Source organism: Schistocerca serialis, chromosome 4 (genome assembly GCF_023864345.2).
Source record: "Schistocerca serialis cubense isolate TAMUIC-IGC-003099 chromosome 4, iqSchSeri2.2, whole genome shotgun sequence".
Lineage (NCBI taxonomy): Eukaryota > Metazoa > Arthropoda > Insecta > Orthoptera > Acrididae > Schistocerca > Schistocerca serialis.
Window position 1 is genome coordinate 442,352,152 of NC_064641.1, and position 25,817 is coordinate 442,377,968.

The following is a 25,817-nucleotide window of genomic DNA, read 5'->3' on the forward strand; positions in this document are numbered from 1 at the left end:
CCAATTGAGGAGCTACTTTACCAAATAGTAGCGGCTTCGGTCAAGACCGGGAGAGCGGTATGCTGACGAGACGACCCTCCTATCCGCATCCTCAACTGAGGATGACACGGCGGTCGGATGGTCCCGATGGGCCACTTGTCGCCTGAAGACGGAGTGCTCTATCACCACAATTGGGCAGAACGCTGCAAGATATCCCTCAGAAGCGATTCAATAACTCTATTAACTGCTTGTAGATGGCCAATACGTTATTAACTTGCTCAATTTGTGAAGCTCTTTCTGTTGAATAAATCATCCAATTTTTCTGAAATTGTGAACGTTTGTTTGGTTGTCTGTACATGTACATCACAGCTACCAATTTCTGTCCCATTTTGACAATTGCTTTGAGGAGTCTCTTTTATATATATATATATATATATATATATATATATATATATATATATATATATATATATATATATAGCCTATGTCCCTCCTAAAGTTTATTAGAATTCCGTGTAAATACTTGATGTAAATTGATCAAGAACTTTTCGAAATTTTTGGTAGCAACGTCAACGTTTTCCATTTATATCTTATCACACATTTACTGGTACTAGTTACTACTGCTTGGCAATGAGACATCGCACGAAACAGGTAGGAATAAATATAATTTTAACAAACAGCTCTGGTGGATTATTGTTACATGTGTAAGAATTTCATATATTCTGTAGAGAAATACGCAAGAAATGTTAGTGTTAGGTGCGTTGTGAGAGTGTAATCGTGTCGGTGGTGCAGAGGCAGCTCGCTTACAGGAGGCTGCTGGCGTGTTGTGCTGCAGGCGCACCTCAAGATGGACCGCGGCGTTCCGCGAGACATGCGCGAGCTGCGCGTCCAGTCGCTGCTGAAGGCGCTGGGGCTGGCGCACCGTGCCGACACGCTCATCGGGGAGCCGGGCGCGCGCAAGGTGCTGTCCGGCGGAGAGCGCAAGCGGCTCGCCTTCGCCACCGAGGTAAGCGGCAAGCGCTGCTCAGCTCACTTCTACACTGGTGAGCCAAAACTGAGATCACAGCTCACCGCGAAACTCAGTATCGTTAGTGGCGTTGCAGCCACGTGACGCAGTATTAAAGGGCAGCTACTCAGAGGCCAGTGTGTGGGCTGCAATGTATGGTAGTGCAACTTGGTAGATATTCTAGTGCGTTAATGTGAAACCGATTTACGTTGTAAAAAACCTAGATAAGATTTTGGTCACGAGGTGACAATCTGGCTATGTGAATGCAAGAGAGACGTATATACACCGAAGAGCCAAAGAAACTGGTACACCTGCCTAATATCGTGTAGGACCCCCGCTAGCACGAAATGCCGTAACACGACTTAAGTCCAAAGTAGTGCTGGAAGGAATTGACACAATGAATCCTGCAGGGCTAACCATAAAACCTTAAGAGTAGAAGGGGGTGGAGATCTCTTCTGAACAGCACGTTGCAAGGCATCGCAGATATGTTCAATAATATGTCTGGCGAATTTGGTGGCCAGCGGAAGTGTTTAAAATCAGAAGGGTGTTCCTGGAGCCACTCTGTAGCAATTCTGGACGTTTGGGGTATCGCACTGTACTGCTGGAATTGCCCAAGTCCGTTGGAATGCACAATGGACATGAAGGGACGCAGGTGATCAGACAGGATGCATATGTACGTGTCACCCGTCAGAGTCTTATCTAGACGTATCAGGGGACCCACATCGCTATAACTACACACTCTGCACACCATTACAGAGCCTCCAGCAGCTTGAACAGTCCCCTGCTGACAATCAGGGTGCATGGATTCGTGAGGTTGCATCCATACCCGTACAAGTCCATCCACTCGATACAATTTGAAACGAGACTCGTGCGACCAGGCAACGTGTTGCCAGTTATTAATAGCCCCATGTCGGTTTTGAAGAGCTTAGGCGAGGAGTAATGTTTTGCATCGTGCAGTCATCAAGGGTACACGGGTGGGTCTTCGGCGAAAGCTCATATCGATGATGTTTTGTTGAATGGTTCGCACGCGGACACTTGTTGATGGCCCAGCCTTGAAATCTTCAGCTATTTGCGGAAGGGTTGGACTTCTGTAACGCTGAACGATTCCTTCAGTCGTCGTTGTTCCCATTCTTGCAGGATATTTTTGAGGCCACAGCGATGTCAGACATTTGGTGTTTTACCAGATTCCTGATATTCACGGTACACTCGTGAAATGGTCGTAAGGGGGAATCTCCACTTCATCGCTGTTTCGGAGATGCTGTATCCAATCGATCGTGCTCCTGCTGTAGCACCACGTTCAGAGTCACCTAAATATTGATAACCTGCCATTGTAGCAGTAGTAACCCATCTGTGAACTGCGCTAGACACTTGTTGTCTCACGTAGGCGTTGCCGACCGCAACGCCGTATTCTGCCTGTTTATATATCTCTGTTTTTTGAATACGCAGGCCTATACAAGTTCCTTCAGCGCTTCAGTGTAAATGTTTTCATATGTTATTGGATTAGGAACGGGAAGTGGACAGATAATGTCACACAAGGGACAAAGGCCTATTTTTGATTTTATTATTAACAACCGCTTGCAAAGTTTGTTCAATTGGAGCACTGGAGACGTTGACGAGGTGCTATGCAGTGGCGACTTGCACCTAGCGGCCAAAATTAAAACTATTTCTTTTTCAGCATAAATCGGTTCTGTATTAACGTATTAGCATATCTACCAACTTTGTCTGCCATCAGATAGTTTCAGTTCACAGTGGACCTCTTTTAGTAGCTGCACTTTAATAAAATCTCCTAGTATATAAACGGAGCAGAGACGAATGACGAATCATTCGAGCGACGATAGAGGCCGAAATGGGAAAATTCTCTTGTACCGTGTCTATACTCTCTACTAATTAAATGACGCATGTATCTAATGTTCTCTAATTTTCAGAGAAGAGGATCTATTCCAAAGAGTTTCAAACGTGCAGAATGCAAATAAGTGTCAAACTGAAATTTATTACGCCAGCGAAATACATAGTTCTAATGAAGATCGACAGTAGAAAACAGTCCAATTGTGTTATTTTGTTTTTTGTACTTAATGAGAATGTTATTAATATTGTACTAAAATTGAGGAAAACTAGAGCTGAAATAGCTAGCGAATATGGAAACGCTTTGCAATTGCTTAACACGTGTCAGAAATGGATAAACGCCCTAATCCCCTTCTGGCCCCTCTCTTTGTCCATCTCCTCTACTCCTCTCTCTTTGTCCATATCCTTCTACGCCCGCTCTCGCAACCTCCTCCATCCCCCCCCCCCCCCCCTCTAACTAACTTTCTCCTCCACCGCACCTTTCTCTGTGTCTATCTCCTTTACCACCGTCTCTCTGACCTTGAGCCTTGTTTATTGTCATTGCAAACGAAACCTTGATTGCGAGTTTAGATCATTTAAAATGAATGGGAAAATGATTGGCCTCATTGGATATGTAAGAGACAGCTATCCAGCTGCAGCATCTGTGAAGATAGTAACTTCAATGACAGTATTGTTCATAGTTAATCTGCGAGGACATAGTATAACAACTTTTGGAAGATTCATATTCCGTAGAAGTACTCTAATGATAAGCCAATAAACCACAAAAGCTACTGTAAACAAGTTATAGTGTGACAGATATTCCATTTCAAATGTGATTATCATGACTCTTTTTTAATTTATGTTAGTAACCGTATGGGCTTTTACGAAAATATTGTACTCTAATTAGTACAATACATTTTTCTTAAATGCAGAGGAAGTAATGAAAAAATTCTAGGTAGTCAGGGCTGACATGGATTTAGGGATAAATTGACTGGCCTATACTTTCACCACAACTGTTAACTTCCATTTCATTTGTGATCAGTATTTCAAAAAAACATAAATGTGATTTCGACCCCTCAAGGATAAATAAAGTGATCTAAGATTTTATTATGTGTTTTATTAAGCCTCAAAAGAAACGTACTACAGTACATAAATCAAACATATACTAGCAGGGAGTAACGTACACACAAGGGTCAAAATTTACTTGAGTATAATTTCTTCAATTGTATCTTTCTTAAGTTTAAATCCTCATTTCAAAACGACCAGTTCAGTTACAACTATGGTTATCTGCTCTTTATTTATCGAGTCTATATCTGGCACTTGTGGTCAAATAAACTTTATTCCTTGCCTCCAGTGATATTTGACACTGTTTGCTATATCTGAATCACTGCCTGAAACAAAACAGCTTGTAATTTGAGGAATATATGACTGAAATGGTTTGCAGGTACATTAACAACTATGAATGAGCGTTCGTCTATATACCAACAGTTAATTTTTCTTTTCCTCAGTTCCACATTGTCATTGGCACCAAGACTGTTCAATAAACAGTGCACCTGAAATTCCAGTGATCATAGTAGGCATGAAAGAGAGAAATCATGCATATGACCCTACTATATATATATATATATATACCCCCATTAACCATGGACCTTGGCGTTGGTGAGGAGACTTGCGTGCCTCAGCAATACAGATAGCCATACCGTAGGTGCAACCACAATGAAGGGCTATCTGTTCAGAGGCCAGAAAAGTGTGTGGTTCCTGAAGAGGGGCAGCATCCTTTTCAGTAGTTGCAGGGCAACAGTCTGGATGATTGACTGATCTGGCCTTGTAACACTAACCAAAACGGCCCTGCTGTGCTGGTACTGCGAACGGCTGAAAGCAAGGGGAAACTACAGCTGTAATTTTTCCTGAGGGCATTCAGCTTTACTGTATGGTTAAGTGATGATGGCGTCCTCTTGGATAAAATATTCCCGGAGGTGAAATAGTCCCCCATTCGGATCTCTGGGAGGGGACTACTAAGGAGGACGCCATTATCACGAGAAAGAAAACTGGCGTTCTACGGAATGGAGCGTGGAATTTCAGATCCCTTAATAAGGCAGGTAGGTTAGAAAATTTAAAAAGGATTGGTTAAAGTTAGATATAGTGGGAATTAGTGATGTTCTGTGGCAGGAGGAACAAGACTTCTGGACAGGTGAATACAGGGTTATAAATACAAAATCAAATAGGGGTAATGTAGGAGTAGGTTTAATAATAAATCGAAAAATAGGAGTGCAGGTAAGCTACTACAAACAGCATAGTGAACGCATTATTGTGACCAAGACAGATACGCAAACCCACGCCTACCACAGTAGTACAAGTTTATATGCCAACTAGTTCCACAGAGGACAAAGAGATTGATGAAATGTATAATGAGATGAAATAATTCACATACTGAAGGGAGACGAAAATTTAGTGATCATGGGTGACTGGAACTCGATAGTAGGAAAAGGAAGAGAAGGAAACGTAGTAGGTGAATATGGAATGGGACTAAGGAATGAAAGAGGAAGCCACCAGGTAGAATTTTGCACAAAGCACAACTTAATCATAGCTAACACTTGGTACAAGAATCATGAAAGTAGGTTTTATACATGGAAGAAGCCTGGAGATGCTGGATGGTCTCAGACATATTATGTAATGGTAACAAAAAGATTCAGGGACCAGGTTTTAAATTGTAAGACATTTCCAGGGGCAAATGTGGACTTGAAAAAGGTGGGAATTTGAGGAGATGTGATCTGGACAAAATGAAAGAACCAGAGGTTGTAGAGAGTTTCAGGGAGAGCATTAGGGAACGATTGACAAGAATGGGGGGAAGAAATAAAGTAGAAGACGAATGAGTAGCTTTGAGAGATGAAATTGTTGAGGCAGCAGAGGATCAAGTAGGTAAAAATATCAGGGCTAATACAGGGTTATTACAAATGATTGAAGCGATTTCACAGCTCTACAATAACTTTATTATTTGAGATATTTTCACAATGCTTTGCACACACATACAAAAACTCAAAAAGTTTTTTTAGGCGTTCACAAATGTTCGATATGTGCCCCTTTAGTGATTCGGCAGACATCAAGCCGATAATCAAGTTCTTCCCACACTGGGCGCAGCATGTCCCCATCAATGATTTCGAAAGCATCGTTGATGTGGGCTCGCAGTTCTGGCATGTTTCTTGGCAGAGGAGGTTTAACCACTTAATCTTTCACATAACCCCACAGAAAGAAATCGCATGGGGTTAAGTCAGGAGAGCGTGGAGGCCATAACATGAATTGCTGATCATGATCTCCACCACGACCGATCCATCGGTGTTCCAATCTCCTGTTTAAGAAATGCCGAACATCATGATGGAAGTGTGGTGGAGCACCATCCTGTTGAAAGATGAAGTCGGCGCCGTCGGTCTCCAGTTGTGGCATGAGCAAATTTTCCAGCATGTCCAGATACACATGTTCTGTAACGTTTTTTTCGCAGAAGATGGGGCCGTAAACTTTAAACCGTGAGATTGCACAAAACACGTTAACTTTTGGTGAAATACGAATTTGCTACACGAATGCGTGAGGATTCTCTACCGACCAGATTCGCACATTGTGTCTGTTCACTTCACCACTAAGAAAAAGTGTTGCTTCATCACTGAAAACAAGTTTCGCACTGAACGCATCCTCTTCCATGAGCTGTTGCAACCGCGCCGAAAATTCAAAGCGTTTGACTTTGTCATCGGGTGTCAGGGCTTGTAGCAATTGTAAACGGTAAGGCTTCTGCTTTAGCCTTTTCCGTAAGATTTTCCAAACCGTCGGCTGTGGTACGTTTAGCTCCCTGCTTGCTTTATTCGTCGATTTCCGCGGGCTACGCGTGCAACTTGCCTGCACGCGTTCAACCGTTTCTTCGCTCACTGCAGGCCGACCCGTTGATTTCCCCTTACAGAGGCATCCAGAAGCTTTAAACTGCGCATACCATCACCGAATGGAGTTAGCAGTTGGTGGATCTTTGTTGAACTTCGTCCTGAAGTGTCGTTGCACTGTTATGATTGACTGATGTGAGTGCATTTCAAGCACGACATACACTTTCTCGGCTCCTGTCGCCATTTTGTCTCACTGCACTCTCGAGCGCTCTGGCGGCAGAAACCTGAAGTGCGGCTTCAGCCGAACAAAACTTTATGAGTTTTTCTACGTATCTGTAGTGTGTCGTGACCATATGTCAATGAACGGAGCTACAGTGAATTTATGAAATCGCTTCAATCATTTGTAATAGCCCTGTAGAAATCCTTGGGTAACAGAAGAGATATTGAATTTAATTGATGAAAGGAGAAAATACAAAAATGCAGTAGATGAAGCAGACAAAAAGGAATACAAACGTCTCAAAAATAAGATCGACAGGAAGTGCAAAATGGATAGGCAGGGATGACTAGAGGATAAATATAGGGATGTAGAGGCGCACATCACTAGGGGTAAGATAGATACTGCCTATAGGAAAATTAAAGAGACCTTTGGAGAAAAGAGAACCAGTTGCATGAATATCAAGAGCTCAGATGGAAACCCAGTTCTAAGCAAAGAAGGGAAAGCAGAAAGGTGGAAGGAGTATATAGAGGGTCTATCCAAGGCAATGTTCTTGAGGACAGTATTATAGAAATGGAAGAGAATGTAGATGAAGATGAAATAGGAGATATGATACGGCCTCAACAGTTTGACAGAGCACTGAAAGACCTAAGTAGAAAGGAGGCCCCAGGAGTAGACAACATTCCATTAGAACTACTGAATACCTTGGGAGAGCCAAGCCTAACAAAACTCCACTATCTAGTGAGCGAGATGTATGAGACAGGCGAAACACTCTCAGAATTCAAGAAGAATATAATAATTCCAATCTCAAAGAACGCAGGTGTTGACAGATGTGAAAATTACCGAACTATCAATTTAAAAGTCACAGCCCCAAAATACTAACTCGAATTCTTTACGACGAATGGAAAAACTGGTAGAAGCCGATCTCGGGGAAGATCTGTCTGGATTCCATAGAAATGTGGGAATACGTGAGGCAGTACTGACCCTATGACTTATCTTAGGAAATAGATTAAGGAAAGGCAAACCTACGTTTCTAGCATTTGTAAACTTAGAGAAAGCTTTTGACAATGTTGACTGGAATACTCTCTTTCAAATTCTGAAGGTGGCAGGGGTAAAATACAGGTAGCGAAAGGCTATTTAAAATTTGTACAGAAACCAGATGGCAGTTATAAAAGTCGAGGGGCATGAAAGGGTCGCAGTGGTTGGGAAGGGTGTGAGACAGGGTTGTAGCCTATCCCCGATGTTATTCAATTCGTATATTGAGCAAGCAGTAAAGGAAACAAAAGAAAAATTCGGGGTGGGAACTAAAATCCATGGCGAAGTAATAAAAACTTTGAGTTTCGCCGACGACACTGTAATTCTGTCAGAGACAGCAAAGGATATGGAAGAGCAGCTGAATGGAATGGGCAGTTTCTTGAAAGGAGGAATTAAGATGAACATAAAAAAAAGCAAAACGAGGATAATGGAATGTAGTCGATTTAAATCGGGTGATTCTGCGGAAATTTGATTAGGAAATGAGACGCTTAAAGTAATAAATGAGTATTGCTATTTGGGGAGCAAAATAACTGACGATGGTCGAAGTAGGGAGGATATAAAATGTAGATTGGCAATGGCAAGGAAAGCGTTTCTGAAGAAGGGAAATTTGTTAACATCGAGTATAGATTTAAGTGTCAGGAAATTGTTTCTGGAAGTATTTGTATGGAGTGTTGTCATGTACGGAAGTGAAATGTGGACGGTAAATAGTTTAGACAAGAATAGAATAGAAGCTTTCGAAATGTGTTGCTACAGAAGAATGCTGAAGATTAGATGGGTAGATCACATAACTTATGAGAAGGTACTGAACAGAATTGGAGAGAAGAGAAGTCTGTGGCTCAGCTTGACTAGAAGATGGGATCGGTTGGTAGGACATATTCTGAGGCATCATGGGATCACGAATTGGTATTGGAGGGCAACGTGGACAGTAAAAATCGTAGAGGAAGACCAAGAGATGAATACAGGATGCAGGTTGCAGTAGGTACTGGGAGATGAAGAAGCTGGCACAGGATAGAGTAGCATAATAGAGCTGCATCAAACCAGTCTTTTGACTGAGGGCCACAACAATTAATTCTGTTTTCAGAATTAATCAAGTTATGTAGATGATATCGTTGAATAGTTGAAAACACCGATGATCTTGCAGTGATGTGATATTGGTGAATTTTGCACAACCAGATTTTAACGCAATTTTTCATATAAAATTATAAGTATGTACAGATTAGCCAGATGTTGGCCCTGAAAATCGGCACTATATGACGCCACGTAGCATCTACTGTTGGAACTTTGTCACAAAAATGTATTTACTAAACAGATAACTGAGACCCAGCAGAGAGCTGTAAATGTTTTGATATATGAATGGTCTAAGTAACCACAACAGTCAAAATGTATGTGATTTCTGGCACTCACCTATTTTCTGTTAATACCAACTGCGAGAAAGGAAACAAGACAATGCACTTTTGTGAGTACAATTTTTGTTTGATAGTACAGATAAAGAGGAAGAATCTGTATCTCAGAGGAACCATTCATCTAATGATTTAAATGGCCTGCTATCGCAGTTAAAAATGAGTGCAAAGAAGTGAATGAAACCGCACATTTTTACAGTTCAGCACAACACAGTGCAGCGTTCTCACAGTCGGTTTTGATATGAAACTTGCAAATTATTGTTTAAAAAAATTTATAGCCTATATAATACGAACTTTTTTAGAGCATTATGTACAAATTTTAAGTAAATTGGCCAAGCATTTTGCAAGATTTTTACTAACAATGTACCCCTTCTGTATATTATATGTAATTTGATATAGTACAAACATTGAAAATATAAAGTCTGGGTACATCCAGCTGTTTACTAGTATCACGAAAAATCGGACTTATTTAATCACAAACTTTTGACATCTTTGCTCACAATGTTTAGCCTTTATATATTACATATGTATATTTATATACTCTATATGTTAAAAATCTGTAGCCTATGGCCATCAAGCTGTTTGTTAGATTAATGTTTAAGAATTTGAACCATAGCAGTCAAGAATGTTTTGAAATTTTTGCTAATAACATTTCCATTTAATATAGTATGTATATGCTGATATACCGTATGTATTAAAATATTTAACCAATGTTAATCCAAAGCTTTTTTAGAAGACTGGGAAAAAATATGATGTCAATAAGTCAAGATTCTTCTGCGATTTTTGCTGTCAATATATATATATATATATATATATATATATATATATATATATATATATATATATATATATATATATATATTGAAATATGAAAGACATATCCAGCTTACGTATTTCAGAATGTTTATTAGATCATCCTATAAATATTTGAAGTAACTCAGTCAAGTAGAGTTTTTGATCTTTGCTAACAACTTTTCATTGCATATATTGTGTGTGTGTGTCCAAATGTTCATTAGACTACCATGTTAAAGTCTGAAGTAAACTGAGCAGAAACTATTCAAGATTTTTGGTAACAATGTCATGCAATGGCTAGTCTTTATATAGTAAACCTATTTATTTATAATATGTATTAAAAGTATATGTAGCCTATTTTCATGTAAATGTTTATTACACTGTTGTGTACAAACTTGAAGTAAATCAGTCAAGAACGTTTCGAGATTTTTGGCAACAAAGTAAAACAATGAGTAGTCTTTATACAGCAGTGTAGATCCAGATATGGATGCCAACTCATGGTTTAGCAGAAGTTAGAAATTTGATTATGTTGAGTGGAAATACGAACTTATTCAATAATTACTGAAAATTATTTGGAGAGCATTGGAAGTAAATTTGCATTACACTGGACACTTCATAATAATTCAAAAATAAAAGTCATGTATGAATTGTGATTGTAACATGGTAATGAGAGGGATATGTTATTTCACTATAATGCTTACTATCTTAAGTTCCACTTATCATTTCCTTTTCAATAAACAAGAACCATTACCAGAAACACGATAAATTATCATTGAATATGTTACTTTAAGCAGCAATGGAAATAGACAACATGGAAAGGATGGAACTCATGAATCATACAACTTACACGTGAATACACAAAATTATATAACACTGTTGAAATAAATCAAATACTATTATTTTGTCCAACAAACATTTAAATATTAATAAGTCTCTTTCTCAAACAAGGTAATGAAGGAAGTTAAATTTGCAGAAATTAATCAACATTGCCAGTTAAATTATAAAGTTTCACTAGTCATTGAGTTAACAAAGTATAAGATTTACTTTCTGACTTTTTCATGAATTTAAAATGCAAGTCTTCTCATTTATGTGGCACTCGGTTACTTCAGTAATAGGAACACAGTTCAACTGTTGGCATTGGTTATTTGTGATAATTATTGACGATGAAAAAATGTTAAGTAAACAAAATATCTGTAACTATAAACTGCTGTTTCCAATACGTCGTTTATATTTCTAAATATCTGAAACAGCACAATCTTACTTTGGTGTGTAGTTGCTATAGACGCACCATGATGATTTGATGAAGGCAGTGTTAGGCAACAGGCGCTTCCTTCCATTCCTGAGCTAAATTGAATATATTTAGCTGCATAGTACTCTTCTTCCTTAAATATTTTTGGACATCTTCTCAAATAATCTTTGTACTGTGGCCCAAACTACAGCTCATTATATTTGCAATCGCTTGCTCGAAATTTTAGTTCCACGAGGTTCATACACTATGTTTTGCACGCATCTTTGCCACTTCACAAATCCGATTTTTCTGTCAACTTGCAACTCCTCGTGTGCATGCTCTTGTGTATGAAAGATGTTTGCGCAAAAAAAAAAAAAATGGTTCAAATGACTCTGAGCGCTATGGGACTTAACATCTGTGGTCATCAGTCCCCTAGAACTTAGAACTACTTAAACCTAACTAACCTAAAGACATCGCTCACAACCATGCCCGAGGCAGGATTCGAACCTGCGACCGTAGCAGCCGAGCGGTTCCGGACTGAGCGCCTAGAACCGCTAGACCACCGCGGCCGGCGTTTGCGCCAAGCTTAGTTTATCTTTGGTTAGAGATTCTTGTTATACACAGCAAAAATCCCACTTTACAACATGTCTACCGTTCATTCTCCATAACCTTCCCAATGGCGACAGCATTCTGCAGCCAGATAACTGTCCATGTCTGAAAATCACAGTCATACTATACTGGTTTGAGGAACACGATAAACTCTCGTTGACGACTTCACCACCAAATTTGTCTGCCATCATCAGGACATATATGTATGTCTGAAGGACATTCTAATGCCAACATACAGATACTTTGTGAAGAGATGGTTTGTTAACCATAATTAAAAAACAGTTTTTTTAAACACATCATATTCGCTGTTGATTGCAGAAATTATTTATTCCACAGTTCCAGTTTTGGTATTCGGGCCATTCTCAAGAGGCCCGTTTTCAAGTGGCATGACAAAAGGTTTTCGTTCATCACATGTCGGACTTTAAGATCTTCCAACATGTCATCGTTAAAAATTAGCCTTTCCACTCTAGAAATACAGGAACATAAAACGAGTGTGAATCTCTGTACATCGTGAAATGGTGAAAATTACATAAACTATTAACAATGTTACCAATGTTAACATGTTTCATATAAACATCTACTAATCAGTGTTCCAACACACTTCTCACGTGTAAACCGTTTTGTAAGTGATCTTACATTTAAGCAGAAACAATTTGTGTATCACAGCTACTCACTGTGAATGCTATGTATAGATTTTTGAGAGTAGTCTAACATTTAAGTAGAAACGATTTGCATATCACATGTGCCTGACTGTGAAAGTTACGTATGGATTCCCTTATCAAATATTACAAGCATCAAATAATAAAAAATCACAGGTTCTTATTTTTTTCTGAACTTTCTAAAGTGGCTGATTTTGTAGAGTGCGTTACACTCTCAAAACATCGATGGCTTTACACATAAGTGGTTTGAATCATACATAACAAATAAATGTTGTACTGAATAACTGAGAGATTTTTGGACTGGCAGAAAATTGTAGTGGCTGAAAAAAAAATGGAAAGGGAGTCTCACAGGGTTTAATTTCGGTTCCACTCCTATTGGTTACATATATGTGAATGACCTTCCACTTACTATTTAGAAAGCAATATTGGTACTTTTTATATGCGGTACAAGTGTTATAATGAATCCTATTGGAGATAAAGCCATAGAATAGATTATTAATGATGTGATTCAAAGAATTGTTGAGTGGTTATCTGAGTGGACTCTTTCTAAATTTTGAGAAAAGACACTGTATTCAGATACGTACAACTGATGTAGCCCATGAACAGGACTCAGTACATGGAGCAGAATGCTCCAAATTTTTGGGTGTACATAGATAAAACTTGAACTGGGAGAAACATATTAGAGCCTCTCAATTAATTATGTTCAGCTACTGTTCTTCTTTGTATAACTGCTAATTTTGGAAATAAACAAATCAAACTTTTGTGATATCACTCACTCTTATTTTTTCCAATTTCTGACAAAGTGACTAGTTTTGGACTACATTCTCTATTCTGAAACCAAGGCTTTGTTGTTGGAGAATGGACAATGTAGTCAGAAAGCAGTCACCACAAATCAAGACAGAAATTGGAAAATTTAGTAATCTCAGTTACTGGTCTTCACTCCTGCTTTATATTGGAATGCTTGACATATTTTGCGTGTTTCCACCCTATAATGTCATAAGTACTAATTCTGTTGGTTAACTAATAATTAAAAAGAAAGAGCGAGCAGTAAGAATAATATTTGGTATTAATCCATAGTCAAGATGTATTTAACACTTTCAAGATTAGACATTTTAAATACTTCATCACAATATATACATACATGAATAAAATTAGTCATAGAAGATCCATCACACTTTGAGAAGAACAATTATGTCTATACTTTCAACACTACAGGAAATATGTCTTTTATTACCCATTATTAAAACTGTCAGTAGCTCATAAAAGAGTTAAACATGCAGCAGCAAAAATATTTGATGAATTGGCCAATGGCATAAAATGTCTCATGGGTAGCAACACAAGTTTTAAACTTAACCTAAAAATCCTTTCTCCTGGAGAGCTCCTTCTAGTCCAAGTTCGAATTTGTATTACAAAATAAAATAAAAAATATATTATTTTTAAGTAGAGTTGCTTAAGTAGGGCTGAAAATAATGTAATAATGTTTTCATTAATGATACCACAAATCTTGTATATACATCTTGTATATATATCCTGTAAACTCCTACCACACTAACATTCAAATGATTTATGGAACATGTAACTAACTCACTTACAAATACCTATGATATTCTGCTTTTAGTTTAACATGATATGTATAAATATGTTTGTTGTCTCTGTTTGGTCTCTCATCTAATTATGATCGTAGGATTTTCCACCATAGACAGAGCTAGCTCGTTGTATACTTTCTTGAATTCCACCAGAGCACATATATTGTAAATAACTTACTGTGGCACATTTCAAAATATTCTCAAAATTCGTGTTGAGCATCGTACATGTCTTATAAACCTGATGTTTTTGTTTAAAATGCAAAAATTATCATTAATCAACGATATAAAGATATTGTAAACTAATATTGGCCTAGGATGTAAACAGAGCAAAGATGATGTGTGGGATATGCAAAACATAACTTGTTAATAACAGAAAAGATTTTTGCAACTTAAGTGTAAATATATTATTAAGAGATAGTTAGATAAATGATTTTTTCTGGGGATATTTTTACTGTCACTGGAAATTATTGATGAAATACTTTAAATAGTGCATATATATATATATATATATATATATATATATATATATATATATATAATTAAAAAGTTGAAGGGTGGTATGAGAGCAACACATCTGCTCATTTTATAGTTTGTATTTTTACAATTATATACTGGTATCTTAAACTGCAGTGGCTTGACTGTTAGCAGTCAATTTGTGTTTGATCTCTGTGAACAGACCAAAGAATTTATATAGAAAAAACTCATTGCCTAGCTCTAACTGTTCATTTAGAATGTATTGGCTTAGGTGGAAGGCGTGAATATATGTTTCTAGTTACTCTAAGAGACAAATTCCACTTATCATCTTGCACTCTGTTTAAATACTTGGTCAATATTTAATGAATGATATCTTCATATCTTTGCTTGATGTTAATCTATGCATTATAAACAAGAATGACAAGTGTATAACACGTCTGCAATGCTCAACAGATATTTTAAGAATATTGTGAAGTGTGGCACAGTAATCTATTTATAGTAGATGTGCTGTGGTGGAATTCAAGAACATATTCATCGAACTGGAAAATGATGTGGACCACAACAAAACAAATCAAAAACGTGCAAGCACTTAAGAGTATTTTTATTACTGAAACAACTGATAAAGTGGCACTAAATAATTAAATATTCTTGTGCATTGTGGAGCAGACGACATGCTGTTGATCAAAACGGCTTTGTAACGAAAAATATTAGCCATATGAGGATGAGAATAGTAGCCCAAAACCGGTTATGGCACTAAACTAAAACATTTAAAAAGTATTTGTGGCTGGTTGCGTCATTCACCAACTATCATTAACGGCCGCGGAGTTCACAAGATCCAATATGGATAAAATAACATTATATAGTATTTGATTTATAATCTTGTCCATTATATCTGTTTTTTAGGTCATCCGTTCACGTTTAGAAGCACATCGTCTCCATAAGCTAGAAAGACTCTAACATCTGCTGCTGCATTCATTTATATAGGAGTGACTCTGTGCCTAATTATCAAAACATGGGACACAAAAGAGAGCCCAGTGGACATCATAGCATTCTTTTTTCTTTCCGCATGACTTTATCTCGGCATATACTACTGACCTGCAGATACCTACAGTAGTCACTTAACTGTTTGTATAAATCAGTAATTAACTGCAAGTCATACAATTGTAAGAACAAGGTAGGTCACCGGAAATTATCGAACGCTTCCGCAATTTCCACCATTATTCCCAGTACCATAAGGTTCTGGTGTGACTTTTACCATAATCAATAACTGAATGATGGAAACCTTAATGGATTTCCCTTTCCGTAAGCCATACTGGTTTCCTTAGCATCCCTCCACTTCTCCTAACTCTGATAGTTCTTAAGTGAAACACTTAAGGAGGTACTGTTGCAGTTCATCCATTTCAGTGAAACAAACACATTAGGACCACTTTAAAAAAAGATATAAATAAAGCTATTCCGCTGATAAATTTCACACGTGTCAATGCAGAACATGTAACAATATAATACAAATGAAATTTCATTGTTATGAGTGTCCGAAAACGTTACATCGATGGAAGGAAAGAAGATAATTCGTTAACGTCCTGTCGACATCAGGGTCATTACAGACGGAGCACAGACTCGGAATACCGGCCGAGGTGGCCGAGCGGTTCTAGGCACTACAGTCTGGAACCGCGCGACCGCTACGGTACAGGTTCGAATCCTGCATCGGGCATGGATGTGTGTGATGTCCTTACGTTAGTTTGGTTTAAGTAGTTCTAAGTTCTAGGGGACTGATGACCTCAGAAGTTAAGTCCCATAGTGCTCAGAGCCATTAGCCACAGACTCGAAATGTTTCATGGACTGGCAAGGAAATAGGACACATTTTCCAGGAGCGATTTAGGAAAATCACGGAAAATCTGAATTCGGATGACCGATTTCGGATTTGAACAGTTGTCCTCCCAAATGCGAGACCAGGGCGCTAATCACTGCGCCACCTCAACCCGTAAGAACGTTTCACACATTGCTTTCGTACAGCAAATATTCACGTAAACTATTAACCTACGACCAGGTTCACAGATATTACCCCATCTTTCATCTTAAGAAAAAAATGTGAAAATGTCCAATTGAGTTCAACCACTGCGCGCACGGAAATGAAAATTTAATGGAAAGTAGGTTGAACATAAATCATTCGTGTCTTTCTAGACATGGGCTTCCCACGTGTGCCATGTAGTATGAAGAAAAACTTGACTGAGTATGCTGTTGTTCTCATTTGAAAGTAATGAGCACATTCCAAGTATCAGGCTGTTGGCAAGGAAACACTCTGCTTTCTTACAGTATAAACTGTAGGATATCCGTGTACAAGAAACATGCCAGCAGTAGTAACACGTGTACCTCGTTTCATGGAGAATTGTTTCATCTGGTTTTAGCTGCTCATTAGCAACGTGACGTGAAACAAGAAAATCGTAATGTCTGTTTTCCTCTGCGAGATCTACATCCCGCTGAACATTTGTCTTTTAGGAGCGACTTTACAACGTATGAGAAGCGACGTTGTTTTAGCACTCTTTTTTATCTCTTCTATTTCCATCGCAAATGTCAGCTGCACTTTGACAGGGAACTTGAATGTGCTTTAAAATCTGACTTCCACTCTCGAGACGTCTTCCGTTAACAGTTCGTCTAAGGTTATCTGACATCTACGTTCCTAGACATCAACTTTTAATTAAATTTGTAAATTCATAGGCCACATCTCCTGAAAATTACCTGATATGAAACTTATGCTGAAGGATCATCGTAAAGTCTCCGTTTACATTTCTCGTCGGGTAATCTGACAGTACAATTATCGCGTTGCCTAAAGTCATCGGCACACGGCACGAGATAGCTAACGTTAACGTGACACTCTACGAGTTTTGTGACATCACTTCCATCTGTATCACGTTGAGGAGTCATTTCGTCACGCGAAACACAAACTACGGCGACGTGGCACGCAAAGTAGGACCAGTAAGAAGCAAAAACGTTCCCTACGTCAGAAGGAGAAAGCTTGAGGCCCGCAGCAAGCAAGACGCCATATTGCACTTGTCGTATTCAGTACAAGCCCTTACTTTTTGTGTTATGTTGTGTCTTACACCCCATTAATATGTACTGTTTCTAAGCACCGGCACATTGAATGTCGCAAGAACGGACCGTTACTAGTACGTCTTGTTGCAAATAAAACGACGGGAAACGTCATATTGCTGGTTGAAGAATTTTCGTATGTAGTTATTGTCGTGTTGTGACCCGCTTGTTGTGACAGTAAGTCATTTTAAGGCAACAGAACAGCGAATATTCATGAAAAATCTGTCGTTCTCTTTAGGATTTGTTATAATTAAATGTAAATTAATAGCATTTCGACAGTTCAAGCCTACAGAACAGTATAGCATTAAGTAACAGTCGTATCCCACTCAACTACAGTGTGGCGTGATGTGTGAATGCACCACCTTATGGACCAGAGAATAGGTCGGCAGGGGTTCGAATCCTGTTGTACCTAATTTTTTTTCTCACTTTTACTTTTACTAAGGTTGTGGGACGTTCTTACGAACTTAACAGAAATAATTTCTGTATAATTGATGTTTTGTAAATGTTAGTGCGTTTTCTGTCAGTAGTGGATTTGTTCGATTTGATGAACTTTTATTTGCTGGTATCCTTACTGCCCGGACATTTATCTTTCTTTTCGTGTTATTGCGAGTTCATGGAGACTGAAGTTTTTATTTATGTATACCGTAGCCAGAACAACATGGCTAGCATTTGGGCAAGAGAGGAAATGCGTGATATAAAGGATTTAGGAATTTTACGCGCGTCCGTTTTCGTGAACAAACTGTATTGTTCGCGAGGCAAATAAAGCTGGCAAATGCCGCTGGAGAGCGCTGAGAGCGCAAAATCACGTCATCCAGATCGTCTGCCGATGGCGCTCTGTCTCGTGACGCTAATAACCGAGTGAAGTGTCGCATTGCCAGTGGAGTCAAATCGGAGATGACTGGCAATCAAATCCCTGTCGAGCTATTGAGATTTAAATTTCAGTCTTACATCTTCCATCACATAGCAGCAATCGTTATCATGCCACTCCCAGGATTCAGGGAGGTGCCCCAGATCAGCACAGCCCAGCTGATTAACGACGGCCGGCGGGAGTGGCCCAGCGGTTCTAGGCGCTACAGTCTGGAACCGCGCGACTGCTATGGTCGCAGGTACGAATCCTGTCTCGGGGACATGAATGTGTGTGATGTCCTTAGGTTAGTTATGTTTAAGTAGTTCTAAGTTCTACGGGACTTATGACCTCAGACGTTAAGTCCCATTGTGCTCAGAGCCGTTTTCTTTTTTGTTTTTTTTTTTTTTGTTTTTAATTAACGACGAGAACCGCGTTGCTCGCCTGCCTGTATGTGGTTTTTAGGCGGTTTACCACTTCTGGCTAGGTGGATATTTTGCTGGTAACCGTGTTCCCATAGTTTCAGGATTAAAAAACGTTTCGAAAAACGTTCTCACTATCATATGGGATAATACTGCAAGCGCGTAGATGGGATATACAAATTGCGTTCGGGGAGAAGGGGTGGCGACAGAAAGGGCATACGGCGCCCTCTATCATTAATACTGCCAAATCCAGATAACATGCCGAGCCTGTCAAGATACGACACAAAGTCAGGAAAAACAAGAAGATACTGTCTGTCATTATATCTCAGATTCAGCTGCTATTAAAAGGTCTTCAAAGTACTGAAATATTCATATTACTTTTTCTGGTAGTAATTACTTTAAATAAGAATAATGTAACAAAAATATTATTTTTATTATTATTTTATTATTATTATTATAAATTGAACACATTAAACGTCATTGGCACCAGATATAGCTTCATTTCTAGGATCGAAATTAATGTTCAGGACTTAACATCCGGTAATTAGACACAGGTTCTAAAATTGGTTCAAATGGCTCTGAGCACTATGCGACATAACTTCTGAGGTCATCAGTCGCCTAGAACTTAGAACAAATTAAACCGAACTAACCTAAGGACATCATACACATCCATGCCCGAGGCAGGATTCGAACCTGCGACCGTAGCGGTCGCTCGGTTCCAGACTGTAGCGCCTAGAACCGCACGGCCACTCCGGCCGCCAATTAGACACAGAATCATCTCCATGTTGATTAATAGTTTTTTAATGTTAATGCATGTGAGATGTAGTAGACATAGGAGACTCATTTTTTGAGTCATTGGATTCACATTCGGGTGTAACGAGGTTCAAATTTCTGGTCGACTCATGTGGTTTATGTTCTCCATTGTGTCCCTAAATCATTAAGGGAAATGCCAGGACGGTTCCTTTCAGACAGATACAACTATTTCTTCTTCCCCATCCTTGATCATTCCAAGCTTTTCTTCTGTCTCTAATGACCTCATCATTGATGGGACGGCAAGTCTTAACTCGATCTCAACAGACCAAGGTTTCTATGCGCCGCTCCATAACTACGTTTCTATATCCACCTCTTTTTAGTGAGTCTGACTTTGGAACGTTATGCTCCTAATGCTGGGACGTACACAACTTTCAAGAATATGATAACGGTTAACTATCCACAACTTATAGCAATACCAGTTCCAATTTGTTTCATACAATCTTTTGTCTATCCGTCCACGTCAACACTCATCAATGCATTTTCTCATTATATGCGGGTAGTCAACCGAAGCCTGTCTTCCCTTTATATCAGTCACTTTTTCTGCCAGTCGATTACATTCTCTGTCATTTTACCTACTATTCGGGTGCAAAACAAGATCTAAACACGGAAGTAGACATGTTTGATAATTTATACTACCATAACTTCTATTAATAATATTAAAACACAAAATAATCTATCTCCTATAGATCACCGAACCACCGTAATTTAAGACCGTTTGGTAATTCATGAATGCTTGCTACATCAGTACAGATTAAACACTAGAAAATTCAAATGCAAATTCACGGTAACGTTTTTCGTACCATAGGTGAAAGCCCTCGATCTCGTTCACATCACAGAAACACCAAATACATCTGTATAATAAATACACAACTCAAAGGGCACTATAGATCACATGACACAGTAGATGACATTTACGATTGTAGACCTGTCTGACTGTATTGTATGGCATATTAATATATTGCTGGTGATTAAATGAAGCGGAAAGCAAAAAAGTCACATTGGCATCACATGTACTACATACTTTGATACGCGTATGTCAACCGTTCCAGAGAAATTGCACGTGGTAGATAGGAGTAACGTCATCTATATTCTACAAATGAGGAGATATTATGGAGCGGGTTTTTAGTCATAATTTGTCTATGTACTCGTATATTGTATAATACTGAGAAGATCGTTTCATGCCCCGTGTAAGAAGGAGAAAAGTCTACCAATATATGCTGGAATTTGAGATCATGTGGATCGTGGGCCATCTACACTGCAGTTTCCACTATATCACTACTCCCATCGGTCAAGATTCCGTGACTGCCACGTAAATATGGGATCGATGAGATGAGGCGGGTCATTCTCAACACCATGCTGTACCTACCAACGAAACACGTTTGACGCCCGAGGGGACAGGGGACAGACATGGAACACTTTGCCGTGCAGCAGTGTATAGCCACTTGAGCGCCTCGTTCTTAGTGCAGCATCACAATTGACGTATCCGAATGCTGAAAGACCGAGGAGATCGGGCATTGTAACATCGCAGTCGTCATTTTCGCGGGTTATGGTATGGGGTGCTGTTGCCAACACGATCACACCTAGTTGGCATAGTAGGTCCTGTCAAACTTGTTACATTTATAACGTGTTAAAACCGTTGGCGGTGTTCTACCTTTCTAGCTCTCCCTGATGTTAATTTTCAACAAGATAAAGCAAAACCACACGTTGGCCGTGCTGTCGTAACCTAGAGTAGGGGAGAGAGGAGGAAAATGGTATGGCAGGCAAAGTAGCTTTTGGGTTCCTGGGCTATAAGGTGCTAGTACTGCGCGGTAAATGCTTTAACTTACTCTGCCTGAAGGGCCTAGTCAACCCACGAAGTCTAACCTGTCTGCAGTGCCGCTTGTAAGAGTTACAAGAATATTTGTCGATTTTAGTTATCCTGATTTAACTAGACAGTTTACGTATTAATTGTCTAGAGGAAGTGTATCGTCTTTTTTATGACACTGCGCTGAAAGTATCACATCTTGACTCCATAATCCTACTTTAGTAGGGTGCGGTCATACTGTTAGACGGTAAAGGCATTAATGAGGGTAAAGTGGCCATCTCGGTAGTAGCTTCTGACTGCTTTGTGTAGGCGAAAAGGAAAGTAGCGCCCTAAAGAAGGGCTCCGCCTCCATATTTACAGCAAGTACTTACAGCAGTGACTTAGAAACGGCAAGCAAAGGAAAATAGGAAAAAAAAAGTAAAATGAAGGTAAAACGTAAACAGCCGAAGAGAGGAGAGCTAGGAAAAAGAAGGAGAAGGAAATAATAAATCAAAAATGTCCTTTATTTTCAGTACTTCCTGGTGATACAATATTTTAATGGCCATTGTATGGTACATCTGAAGGTGAATGAAATGAAACGCGATGAGTCAAATTAGAGTACGTATTATACAAAATGTACACGGACCGCACAAAAGAAAGAAAAAATGAAAAATGACGGAGACAGCTGTGACACCTTCTATGCTCCCACAATATCACGCAACCCGTGTTTTGATCCAGCGCCCATTGTGGATTAAACTGTAACAGCCTGACTACTATGACAGGAGTCATTCGTATAATGTTTGCTCTCTTTCATAATTAGGAATACCCTGCAATTCATCGCTTTTAGATATCATGAAATGGAAGGGAACTCTGATTTGTTGACACAGGGACATGAGTATCACGTTTGTGTGTGCGACACTATGGATCAAATAATGCTGGTTTAGCTGGCCGGGGTGGCCGAGCGGTTCTAGGCATTACAGTATGAAACCGCGCGACCGCTGCGGTCGCAGGTTCGAATCCTGCCTCGGACATGGATGTGTGTTATGTCCTCAGGTTAGTTAGGTTTAAGTAGTTCTAAGTTGTAGGGGACTGATGACCTCTGAAGTTAAGTCCCATAGTGCTCCGAGCCATTTGAACCATTTTTGAACGCTGGTTTAGAACTCGCCTTATGCATACAACAACGTCTAAAGTGATAAAATTATAGAGATGTGGACTACTACAGTGCGGTGAAGACCGTAGACATAGATAGTGCAGTTATCCTGTGCCAAATACCATACGGTGACGCGCGCAGGTGGTTGATTGCAAACCATAGCACACCAGTGTGCAAACGGTGATACAAATGTTCTTCTCCCGCACAACACAGTGCTCTGCTGGATGTTAAAATTATTATAAAACCATGAAGGCTAACAAATATCGAATTTCAGTCCATCTTCTTCTGCCCGCTCTCTGAATTTTCTCTTCCCCCTGTCTCTGACCTCAACTCTTATTTATTGTTATTGGAATTTCAGATTCTCTAGTCCGAACGTTTGAAAATAGAATACTGTTTAAAATTTGACCTAAATCGATGAAGAAATATTCGATATTTTTGCATACAACACTTCAATACGTATGTGAAGGGCGAACATTAATAAAACTGACAAACTGCAAGGACAGATTCCGGGCTGTAAATGGAGGAAAAAAGAACCTATGAACATCTGTCGGAAAATGCGTCGTTGACACTGTAGATGGCGCTGACGAATGACACTTGCTGTGACCACGTGCCGTGTGTTTATAGTGTGTTGCAGGCTATGCGATTGACGCAGCATTGTGTAAGTTGCAGAGGGGTGCGGTTTTCATGTCGGGAACAAGCCGAGATGGTGTTTCTGTACAGCCAAGCAGATGGAAACGGTCGAGGGGCAGAACGGCTGTACCAAAATAAGTATCCTCACAGACACCAGTGGCATCAAGCAGCATGTCATGCCCTTTGAGTTTGTGCGGTCATGGTCCTTTCAGACAGGCGAAAGTGCAGGGAGGCGGCAGATTGTGTGTTCACCAGATTTGGAGGACCAGGTTCCACAGGATATTGAGACGAACTCTAGCACAAGCTCAAGGTAAGTGGCCAGCCTACATGGTGTAAGCCAAAGAAGGATTACGTGTATCCTGCATGGCAGCCGCTGCTATCCTTATCACCAGCAACGAGTGCAAGGATTATCAGCCGCGGATTTCCCTTTACGGGAAGGGTTTCGGCACTAGCCCATCACAATTACGGGATTTCTGTCATCATTCTTCTTTACCTACAAAGCAACCTTTACCAAAACTGGAATTGCATCCTACGGAGGCCACTCTGAACATGTGACGTACATACAATGCAGTTCTGTACTGTGTTCCGCGACGATTTTTCGTCGTTGCACTCACACCGTCCATTCCCGGAGAGATGTTCATAGGACCTATTTTCCTCCATATTCAGTCGGAAATGCGTCTCTGCAGTTCGTCGGTCTTATTAATATTTACCCTCTATATATATTCAAAGAAACGATCGTCTCGAATCGCAGAATATATCAGCATGAATAAACGTAAATTTTTAAGACTTTTCGGAAGATGCAAGTCTTCTGCATGACATATTTCGTAGTAAATCGGCGTTTGTGTTTTAGATGCTGTAGGGCGTGTTATAACTAAGAACTGTGTAAAATCTGTATCTCCAGCATGCTTGCGTTGGAATGGATCCTTAACTTTTTTGTGATTCCAATAACGGTTACAAAAACCGTCTTATATTTTATAGGAACAACGTTTATTTATTGATGAACGGTTCCGGACTATTTTTCCATTATCAAATCAGCCATTAATGTAGGTTATACCAGTCATACAAGTTTTCGTTCTGACAGCGATGAGCACATATGGAGGCCACTATATATTTTTGGTTTCATTCACTAATTTTATACTTATATGACTGGTGTAACACAAGACTTAGATTTATGGCTGAGTTAATAATGAACAAATAATCCGAAACAGGTCATCAATAAATTATCTTCAACTTAAGACGGTTTTCATTACAGTTATTGGTATTTTGTTACATTTAGTTTTCCTGTTCAACAACAGTGTAATTACCTACTTTTATCGTAAATGCACGCCATTTTTTTAATATTACTAGCGACTATAACCTCAAAAAAGTCTCAGGGAAAAAATAAGTTTTAGCCCCGGTTTTTTTGTTATCTTAATATACTCATACTCGAAAAAAAAAAACAGAACACCTTAAATGGATAAATGTACATTATTATGTTCTGCAGAAGTCATTAGCGTTTCAATCACCTCATTTCAGGATATGTCCTGTTGCCTAGTAGACACAGGATTCTCCATGGGCCCCGATAACTTGTTCCACGCATGATGACATCGACACTTGTAAGGCGCGAATGGTGTCCTGAGATATAGCCATTCGTGAAGCATTCAGCAGGTTCCAAAGTTCATCTGCGGTGATTTTCAGTACTAAAAATTGTGAGCTTAGTTGAAACTCCTTGAGCAAAGCTGGTATTCGTAACCTTCTCTGATTGCCACTGGAATGATTCAAGTAGGACTTCAGAATCCAGACGACAGACTTCGTTTGTTCCAACGTGCATCACAATCTGCAATTGGTGGCACCCTGTTCCGTCAATGGCTGACGAAAAAGTTTCTTCAAACATACTGAGTGAGGCCTCCATATATGTACACTGAGTGCATCTGATCTTCCTTCGTATCCCTTGTCGTCATTTTGCGGACAGGTAACATTATTCATCTAAATTTGAATTATCTTTGACAAATGACACAACAGGTATATCAAGAGGTGAAGTGAGACTCAATGGTCTGGTTTTGATTTCAATGGAAGGCTAAACCTCTAAACTGGCATCTCCAACGAGAACGGTATTCACAGCGGGTCTGCAGTGTGGGTAGTGTAATGCTTTACAGAACTGTGAACAAATAACTTTAAACTATGCCTACTGAGGCTATTTTTATTTCTTGGACTGTTAAGCTAAAAGAATCACTAATTCCCTTTAAGAACTGAAGCAATTAGTACGCATAACCAGATTTCTGCACTCGCGTTCAGAAGAAAAACAACAAATGGTTCAAATGGCTCTGAGAACAATGGGACTCAACTGCTGAGGTCATTAGTCCCCTAGAACTTAGAACTAGTTAAACCTAACTAACCTAAGGACATCACAAACATCCATGCCCGAGGCAGGATTCGAACCTGC

General features: G+C 39.4%; 1 protein-coding gene across 1 annotated transcript in view; it reads left to right on the forward strand.

The window, feature by feature from the left end:
• Positions 1-25,817, forward strand: part of LOC126474527 (protein scarlet-like) — a 392,530-nt gene that overhangs the window by 225,009 nt on the left and 141,704 nt on the right. Inside the window, exon 6 of the mRNA XM_050101997.1 lies at positions 815-985. Within this exon, the coding sequence (XP_049957954.1) occupies positions 815-985 (171 nt within the window). The remainder of the gene's footprint in view (positions 1-814; positions 986-25,817) is intronic.